This window comes from Phoenix dactylifera, chromosome 1 (genome assembly GCF_051530095.1).
Source record: "Phoenix dactylifera cultivar Ajwa chromosome 1, Ajwa_hap1_PhDact_Kaust_v1.1, whole genome shotgun sequence".
NCBI classification, from domain to species: Eukaryota; Viridiplantae; Streptophyta; class Magnoliopsida; order Arecales; family Arecaceae; genus Phoenix; species Phoenix dactylifera.
The window spans coordinates 16,967,159-16,976,834 of record NC_143190.1 but is presented as its reverse complement, the minus strand read 5'-3'; the positions used below and the strand labels follow the sequence as shown (position 1 = coordinate 16,976,834).

Here is a 9,676-nt window from a genome sequence, read left to right as displayed (position 1 = left end):
TAGGAAACGGCAAATAGATAGGATTTTATTTATTATATTAAAGCCTGCGGAAGGCATTACAACAAAGATGACGAGCACTTGGAGAAAGGCCGTCATCCATTTATTTATTGATATTACGTGAATTCAGATAGCACGCCAACTACTACAAGATTGCAACATATATGATATGGCCCACGGAACAGCTTCGGATGAGAAAGAACTCATGATCAGGTGCTGGGCTTGATCTGAACTCCGCAAATGATCAGTCCAGTCTTCCAGTTCAGTTCCTCATAATCGAGCATTGAGAACTTGATCTCCCCTTCGCCTTTGGCCACAAAGTCTCCGGCCTTCACCATGACCCACTCCTTCGAGGCCAATGCTTTGAGGCTCATCTTCTGTTGCTTCACCTCACCATCGGGTAGTTCGAGCTTGAAGGTGGCTTTAGGATCAAACCCTGATGCATCCTTCATCATGATCACAAACATGACATCATACTTGTGCCCAGGGTTAAGGTGGCTCATCGGGAGGCTCCCGTGCACCTCGAGCCAACAAACTTTCAACAGCTCCGCGACTTCGACCTTCAGGTCCCTGCCATGCATGCATGAGAAAATTCAGGGGTGACAACCCAACAGACGGTTTGAACCTCTAACTTGCTCGTTTGAGTAAAAGAAGCTCTTACGTACTCTTCCAACCAAAGCCAGCGCCAGTATCTCGGGTCATGCTCCCAAGTGATCTTCAGCTCCCTCGCGTAGATCATGAAGCTCGAGAAGTTGCTCGCTTTCTCCTTCACGCACCTCTGAATCATTGAAGAGCGGGAAAAGTAACTTAACTCTAGCACAATATGTGCTCAAATCACTAAATCCAGTTTATATAAAATTCTAAGCAACAACATATAGGTCTGTTAGAAAGTATTCCTGAGCCAAAATAATAATAATAACATTGTGCATGCCCAGGAATGTCTGCGGAGGGTCTAGAGCCGGTTAATTTCTGGCCCGATTCATGACCTGCTAGAGAGATACAAACAGACACAAGGAAAATATCGAATGGCAATACGGGGACATGTATGATCACTACCATGATGTGGAGTACTTTCGGTGAAAAATAAAGTTTAATTAGTTAGACTTTTCGGAAGATTAGAATTGGGACTTGCCATGGTGTTGTTGTTGATGAACGACCCGCTGCGGAATATGCCATGGAGATCCCCAATGGGCTGGAGATCAGCATAGCTAACGATAACTTCAGTGGTTTTGGACGACTTCATTTTCTTGATTTCTCTTCCCCTCTATCTTTCTGGTGCTCTACCACTTCCTTGCTCTCATGGAGTCCATGAAGAGCAGATTTATAGATAGCAGGGCCAAGGAGTGGGCATATACTTGAGATATATAAAAAGACTTGAAGACTCGTCGACCTTGTTTTTTATTATAGGTATAGAAAAAGACTTGAAGACTTGTCGCCTTGTTATTTATTATAGGTATAGAAAAAGGCTTGAAGACTTGTCACCTTGTTATTTAGTTTAGGTATAGAAAAAGACTTGAAGACTTGTCGCCTTGTTATTTATTATAGGTATATAAAAAAAAAAACTTGAAGACTAGATGCATGCAGTGAAGTGCCAAAATCGAGCAGTACCCCGACCTTTCGCTTCTTTCCGGACCAGAACACGGGAACTTTATCGTTAATTGAAATAGGGAACCGTTCGACAAGGTTGTGCACGCAAGAAAGGATGCAGCACAAAGGCAGGAACCACCAAGAACATAGGCTTGCAAACCCTCCATTTTCCAGCTAGCCTCCCTCAACCCATCTATTGCTCGTCTTTTTTATACTGTATACTGTTCTTGCAAGGGCAATCAGGGCAGTGTATATGTTCTCATCTTCTCTTGTATCGATGCAATTTATATGATTTCTACTTTCTTCCTTGTCCTATGAACAGTCCATCTGGAGCTTTCATGTCGATTACATTAGTGAAGTTGGCGGGGGGGCTTCGCCTGATATTTCACTCAAGGAGAAAAAAAACAAAGGGTAATGAGGGCGCTTCTAGATCTCCGTGGTAGAGTAACGAGAACTGAGAAATCCGCGGCTCCAACGAGGTCATTTTTTATGCATGGATATCCAAAAGACGAGACTTGCGAGTCATTGTTTAATCATACGTGCATACAACAAGGCCTTTATCCACCCAACTCGGATTCTTCGGCCTCTATAAATACGTCCTGGCAGGAAGGCTAATGCATCAGAGACCGAGAAGGGGAGCGGCCTTAAGGAGAAAGGGAGAGACCAAAGAGAGAAGAGAAAGATGGCAGCTGCAGGTTTCAAGCTTAAGGTGCGTCCCACGTTCGTACGCTCTCTGCGATTCATGTTTCAAATGCGGCGGCTTTCTGTGCCGCGCGCTATTTCTCTGTTTCTTTCTTTTATCCTATATATCAATTACCGCCAATTAATCTGCCGAATTACTAAGACACAAATCCAGTACAAATGACCGCAAAATTTAACCTTAATAAAATTCTTTTTGGTTACCTAGAGCTCCGATACTGAGGTCGACGATTTGTTCATATACCCGCGAGACCTGTGGATCACCTGGGGCAGCGATGAGAGATACTGGAGGTGGCACTGGCTCTTGCTGAGGAGGTTATCAGAATTAATCAATTTTGTCAGCCACTTAATTTTTTTTTTGTTTTTGTTTTGTTTTAATGTGTGTGTTTCGCTCTGATATTCCAAACCAATCTTTGGTTGCATTAAAGTTCTGAAGCAATTCTTGTTCCCTTCAGCCAAGACTACAAGGACATTGAAGTGCCACAATTGTTAGAAGTATGCTGGCTCGAGATCAAGGGCAAGTTCAGCATGTCGCAGCTCACGCCCAACGCCAAGTACGAGGTGGTGTTCGTGGTGATGCTGCTGGAGCCAAGCTTCGGGTGGGAATCCCCAGTGACTCTCAGTCTCGATACGCCCGATGACAAATCTACCTCGCGCAAAAGTGATGAACTCAAGAAGATGCCCGTGAACGAATGGAAGGAGCTCCTCGTCGGTTCCTTCACGGCATCGGCAAGCGGGGATGTCACCTTCTCCATGCTGGGGGACGACAAGACGCACTGGAAGAAGGGGCTCGTCGTCAAGTACGTCGAGGTCCGACCCGCGTATAACTAAGAAAGACGCCGCTGTTGGTTCCTCCTGGGACCGAGTCCGCTCTACGTTAAATTAGGGGCACGTGCCATCCCTTCTCGACGTGCCCGGTACCATGTGTGCTTGTATCGTATGTGCTTGTATTGCCTGAATAAAATCTACCAATCCTTATATGGAATTGGTGGTTGAATAAAATCGGGTGCTCTCTCTTATGTTTCATTGACTGAAAACTAGCCTAGGTCCATATCATACTTGTTAGCATTGCGCACTGCAATGGACGCGACGTGACTAAATTAGAGCAACCATACCTACGCAAATCAGGAAAATTCAACCGTAGAGCGAATACTAAGCCATTGACATAAAAGTGGCATTTTTTTCCTCTCAGCTAAACATGGTGACCCATCGCAAATGTACTTCTTCTGGCGCATCCTACATGCACTTAGTTATGCTTTTATGGCGGCAAAAAATATTATAGCCACAAGTTACTCTTAAGATACAAACGAATTGCTTCGTGCTCTTCTTAAAATATACTCTAATAAAGAAGAGTCAAAGTCGAACTCATACTAGCCAACTCCAGATGCGCTGAAAATCAGCAAAATACGTTGAAAATATCTCTCACTCACTTGGTGCTCAATTTACTCTCACAATTATCGTCTCTAATTCACTTGCGTGGTGCTGTTCAAATTGATAGGAAGCACTATCTCCTTCTCTATTTATAGATGTAAAAGGGTGAGTGCAATTGGATGGTTAGGTATCCTTTTATTAGATGCATCCCTTCACCTGATTCTTCTATTCATCATAGAATTTTAAAAGAAAAGGGAGAAATAAAGATAAAAACTAGATCTTATCTACTTAAAAAACTAAGTTCTTTGGGAGTCTAAAATAAGGAATTATATTTAAGTAGATTTGTACTTAGTTAAATATCCAATATGAGACTATTCTTAAAACCTCACAACTTTGAATTATATATTTTATTGATAAACCAACACCTATAGCGTGACAACATACTCGGTCATCACTAACGTGCTTTTATATAGAGGGATGGTATGAATTTATTATGAATCCTTTTAGGACTCGTTTGGTTAGTGGAAATTTTTTTTCTTTACTAAAATATTTTTTCGAAAACTTGATTTCTGAGAATATGATTCCAGAAAAAATGATTTTGACATGTTTGAGTGACCATGAAAAAATGGCTATTCTAGAGTAGATTATGTTTGGTTAAGTATCTACTTTGCCAAAAAAACTTGTGTGAAATATTTATTACACCCTTAATAAAGAGAAATATTTTATCCATGAATTTTTATGACTTAAGGGTAGTTAAAAAAAATCATTCTAATTTTCAACCGGTAAAAAAATAGCTTACCTATGGAATATGAGAATTTTATTTTTACGGAAATACTACTTTCTCATCTCTCTCCATTCAAAACTCCAACCAAACAAGAGACATTTCTTTATTTTTCCACTGACTACACTCTTCCTCTTCTTTTCCCGCAAACCAAACAAGTCCCTTGGTAATTCGATAGAAAAATTTAGTTGCCAATCTTTGACATTGGAAAACAAATATTACTCTAAGCTTTGTGGATGAAAAGACATCCCCTTTTAAGGTGATGAGAGTTGAAATTCAAAATTGAATTATGCTGAGTTAGCATCCAAAAAAGGGAGGCATTATGTCAATGAGTTTGAAAAACCAAAGTTGAGTTTGGTTAAGCTAGTTGGAAAGCTACATAATCTTCCTCTCCATAGTCCTTCAAACGCTTAGCAAGTGAAGCTTCTACTGCAGGCTATGCCATTCATCTCAACTGGCCTACAAGGTGAGCTTGCTCCATTTTCTTTTCCTTTAACTACCGTCTATGAATGCTTTTCTATTCTTGATGAGTACTGTATGCTTACGCTATCTTCTCCTTACTGTTGCTCTTTGCATCTGAAAGTCTCCCTTATCTTTCTTACTCCGTAATTTTTTTCATTTACCTTAACAAGTGTTGGGTGGTCTATGACCTCCTTTATCATCAAAAAGAAAAAAAACAACAAAAACAAAACAAAAAGTTTGGAATAAGTGAGGCATGTTGTCAAAAATCGGAAGGAAATGATCAATCATTTCATCATTTAGTTCGAATAAAATTCTAGCTTGTTTGAGGGAGTCTTTAGAGAGTGCCTGCCTTTTCTTTTGGAACAAGTTGTCAAAAGCTAGGGCCAACGAATCATTTGGCTTATAGTACCTATGAGGACCATGCGAGTATGATTTTAGCCCGACATCGGCTATGTACTGGATAAATCTTGAATTGTAATGCAGAGCTAAGGAATCCAAAAAATACCTTCTCAATTAGCCTTTTTGAGTCATGCTTAGGTTGATACAAATACTATCATAGTAGACGCAGCCCATGGCCCATATAGATTAAGGGTCACTGCGGCATGGGTCAAATTGGAGACTATTATACCAGGTCAGTTTGTATAGGCTCAAATAATGCAACAAGGACACTTTACATATCTTGGTCAACACTTCTTTGAACTCTTTAGACTTCAAATATTCATAGCAATTATATAGTACAAGTCATTTAATTATGTTTTTTTTAGGTATTCATTTTAAAACCAATAGAATGAATATATCAGGCTAGGGGATTAGAGTCAAATGTTTGATTATTCGAATAGTCAATCAATTGTAAATTCAAGAAGACATTCGGTCTCCTTTCACTCATTTGACTCAAAGGATAGCAAAGAATTACTAATAGGCATCAACAAGTTCAAGGTCACTGAACTTCTTTTTAACATATAGTATGTTGGACAGCTGATTAATTGCCATTTACAGGGTTTTGGATATCCCAACAGTAGTCCCTTTTTGAGCAACTGCTGAAAACTACTTATGGTCTCTAGTATCAAAAGACTCATGAATTGGTTTGCAGTCAAAGCACCACTAGTACAATTAAAGGAGAAGATCCTCCAGTCAATATCCAAAACATCAAATGGAACAGACGCTCATAAGTCATAATGTGCCGGAAAAGGACCATGCATGGTTGCCTCTTCTTAAATTTTCTGCGCAAAATGCAAGAAGTTAAATTACATTTTATCATTCATCCATTTGAGGATAAGCTGAAAAAAGTAGCATGTGAAATAGGCTATCAAGCATCGTGAAGTGCATGTCTATCTTGCATAAATTAAATTGAGAAGCGAAAACTACCTGAAGTTGCTAGAAGATGATTCCGAATACATATCTCAATCCCCAGCTCTAACATCAACATTAGGATAAGTGCCGCAGTCATATGTGCAATAACATGAAGAACCCCTATAATAGCACGGTTCTTTTTGGACAATTTTGGAGGAACAAATGCATACGATGCCATCATCGATACTAGACTTCCTACTGAAGACACGAATGAGCTAGTGTTCCAACATGTAAATAAAAGCACTCCACATTGTAAGCGACCAGACCAAGAATCCTTGTGCAATATGTGGACAAGGTTACACTGCAAAATGGAATAATGTCACAAAGTTTTTCCAGAAGAGAAACTATGCTTTCATTAGATAATTTGAACTAAACTGCTAGTATTGAAATGCTAATAGCTAATATACCTTGAACGAATTTCTATAATCTAATTAAGAGCATAGCATTACAATGAAAATATTTGTCAATAATTGCTGACTGATGAAGTAGAACAGCAAGAACAGAGATGAAGATCGAAAGAAAAAGAATTTGATTAAGAATGGAGATGGGAAAAGAGAATCGTCACAAGAAGATTGAGAGTAAAAGTGTTTTCATTCTCTACTGTTTTCAGAATACAAGAACTGAATACAAGAAGTCTAAACTCAGAATACTAGAGTTGAATACAAGAACACTTCTACCTCTCTTCTGTCATACTACTCTGTTTATATAACAGCCTCATTAACCACCGAGTAACTGATGCAACAGTATAACAGTATTTCTAACTGACTAACAGTTCTAACTGAAGCTTAACAAACTTAACTGAATCAACTGAATTACAGCTAAGTTTAACAAACATAGTAAAGGCTGTATAAATAGAACTGCAACACTCCCCCTCAAGATGGCATGTGAATGTTATGAACACCCATCTTGCTTAATAATGCATTGAATCGAGCAACTCCAAGAGCTTTGGTTAACATGTCAGCAAGTTGATTTGTTGTGGAAACATGTAAGGTTCGAATAAGACCAGATTGTACTTTGTCTCTCACAATGTGACAATCAATTTCAATGTGCTTTGTTCTTTCATGGAAAACTGGATTGGCAGCGATATGTAATGTCGCTTGATTGTCACAAAAGAGTAATGCTGATCTTGTATGATTAACATTTAGATCCTTGAGAAGATTCACAAGCCATGTGAGTTCACAGCATGTAGAAGCCATGGAGCGGTACTCCGCTTCTGCAGATGATCTTGAAACAGTGGTCTGCTTCTTCGATTTTCATGATATGAGTGACTCCCCAAGGAAAACACAGAATCCTGTGACTGATCTGCGTGTGTCTGAGCATGCTGCCCAATCCGCACCACAAAATGCTTTCAAATGTAGTTCTGAATTTGAGGGAAAGAACAACCCTTGCCCTGGTGTAGTCTTTAAGTATCTCACTATATGGTAAGCTGCATCCAAATGTGGCTGTTTTGGTGAGTCTAAGAACTGACTTAACACCTGTACAGAGAAGCTCAAATCCGGCCTAGTAATGGTAAGATATAACTGTTAGATTTTTATTAAATAATGATTAAAAGTTTTCATACTTAAAATATATATGTTATACATATATGTTAAAAAGGGAGTATGGCTTGATGGTTGGTGCGTTGGTTGGGTGGGGATGAGGTAACAGGTTCGATTCCCCATTCCTTTCTTTTTATGTCTATTACGTAAAGATCTGTTCTCTGTGCCTGTGCTTGTCCCACCCGAGGTTCTTGCGGCCGAGCTGTGCCTGTGCTTGTCCGACCCGAGGTTCTTTGCGCTTGTGCACCTGTGCTCGTCCGACGCACCTCATCCGTAGCGCGAAGAGCCGAGGCCGAGGTCGGACCACATGTGTGATAAGCCCAGAGGAGCCGAGGTCGGATAACAGGTGCGATGAGCCAAGAGGTGCTCGCTCGGCCCTGCTCGTCCGAGGTTCTGTGCACCTGTGCTCGTCCGAGGTTCTGTGCACCTGTGCTCATCCGACCCACCTCATCCGTAGCGCGAAGAGCCGAGGCCGAGGTCGGACCATAAGTGTGATGAGCCCGAGGAGCCGAGGTCGGACAACAGGTGCGATGAGCCAAGAGGTGCGTGGGCCGTGCCTTGCACCCATAGCACGAGGAGCCACGTCGCTTCATCATTAGCACCTCTTCGCAACCGACCTCGCATCCGCTGGCCCTACTCCCAGTGTTTTTTCAAACTTTCTTATCGGTTTTGACCGTTGGATCGGTTTTGGGTCGCGTCTGTCCCGAAGAAGTCTATAAATAGATCTCTTCGGATTAGACAGGATATACAATTGAAAATAGAGAACTTCTATTCTTCCTGTTTACTATTTTTCTTTCAATCAACGGGCTTGCTGCATACTGATTCTGGGTTCGAAAGCTTCTTTGATCCGTGCAAATCATTGAGGCAGAAGGAACAGTGCGAGAGGCTGTTGTATCTCAGGAGTAGAACGTCATCTAAGCCTAGTGCACTGTAAGGCGGCGAAATCTACTTCAAAGAAAGTGACCAACATACCACGCCTCAGCATCTCGGGTTCCATTTTTCCACTTTTTCTATTTATTTTCTCTAAGCCTATTTCTGCCTATTATTCGTTGAAGTAGAGTATTATAGATTTTAAATTTTTTGGGACAGTATATTCCAACATTCTTGAAGTAGATTATTTCCTACATATAATAGGCTAGTACTTAGAGTTACCCCAATGGCCAATGCAAGTGATCCGGTTCCTCCTAAAAAATTTAATGGAAATAACTTTAAGCGTTGGAGACAGAAGATGGAAATCTTCTTAACCACACTTGGGTTATTTTCCATAATCTTTGACTCTCCTCCAAATGAGGAAGAGAATGAACCAGCTAGAACTTGTAATTTGGAGGAATTTAAGAAGAAAGACTACCTGTATAGGGGAAGGATTCTGTCCTATCTTACTGATCCCCTTTTTGATGTCTACTGCACTTTTAAAACCTCCAAGGAGATTTGGGATGATCTTAATAAGAAATATGGTATTCAAGATGCCGGAATGGACAAGTATGCTGCTAGTCAATTCCTGTCTTATAAGATGGTTGACACCAAGCCCGTATTTGACCAAGCCCATGAGTTAACAGTCATTTATCATGAATTAGGCTTAAGGGGAATGGGTATAACTGAGAGTCTTCAAGTTGCTTGTACCATTGACAAGCTCCCACCTTCTTAGAAAGACTTTAGGTTATCCCTGAAACATAAAACCGAGGATATGAAAATGAAAACTCTATTGTCTGCCATTAGGATCCAAGAACAACACCTTGAGAAAGATAATGAGCAACTCATGAATCCTGAGCTTCTAACCAAGGTGAACTTTGTAGAAGGCCAGAATAAGATCCATAAGTTCAAGAACTCCAAATTTGAAAAGGGTGGACCTAGAAACAAAAGAAAACCTATGAAGCCAAAACACCATATCAAT

At 40.5% G+C, this 9,676-nt stretch overlaps 2 protein-coding genes across 2 annotated transcripts; one reads left to right on the top strand and one right to left on the bottom strand.

Moving 5' to 3' along the window:
- LOC103714435 (uncharacterized protein PHLOEM PROTEIN 2-LIKE A4-like) lies at nt 1-1,305 on the bottom strand. The gene is made up of 3 exons (XM_008801678.6): nt 1,130-1,305; nt 663-775; nt 1-567 (listed from the first exon to the last, which is right to left on the bottom strand). The coding sequence occupies exons 1-3, from the start codon at nt 1,238-1,240 to the stop codon at nt 207-209; spliced, it is 585 nt and encodes a 194-aa protein (XP_008799900.3). The 5' UTR covers nt 1,241-1,305; the 3' UTR covers nt 1-206.
- An 858-nt stretch (nt 1,306-2,163) lies between these two features.
- On the top strand, nt 2,164-3,285 carry LOC103714436 (protein PHLOEM PROTEIN 2-LIKE A1-like). The gene is made up of 3 exons (XM_008801679.6): nt 2,164-2,293; nt 2,492-2,598; nt 2,739-3,285. The coding sequence occupies exons 1-3, from the start codon at nt 2,267-2,269 to the stop codon at nt 3,112-3,114; spliced, it is 510 nt and encodes a 169-aa protein (XP_008799901.3). The 5' UTR covers nt 2,164-2,266; the 3' UTR covers nt 3,115-3,285.
- Nucleotides 3,286-9,676: the final 6,391 nt, after the last annotated feature.

Coding starts and splice junctions, on each gene's coding strand:
- LOC103714435 (XM_008801678.6), bottom strand. CDS start 1,240: ATGAAGTCGTCCAAAACCACTGAAGTTATCGTTAGCTATGCTGATCTC. Junction 776..1,129: donor TCATCAACAACAACACCATG/GCAAGTCCCAAT, acceptor TCAATGATTCAG/AGGTGCGTGAAGGAGAAAGC. Junction 568..662: donor CGCTGGCTTTGGTTGGAAGA/GTACGTAAGAGC, acceptor CATGCATGGCAG/GGACCTGAAGGTCGAAGTCG.
- LOC103714436 (XM_008801679.6), top strand. CDS start 2,267: ATGGCAGCTGCAGGTTTCAAGCTTAAG. Junction 2,294..2,491: donor CTGCAGGTTTCAAGCTTAAG/GTGCGTCCCACG, acceptor TTGGTTACCTAG/AGCTCCGATACTGAGGTCGA. Junction 2,599..2,738: donor CACTGGCTCTTGCTGAGGAG/GTTATCAGAATT, acceptor TGTTCCCTTCAG/CCAAGACTACAAGGACATTG.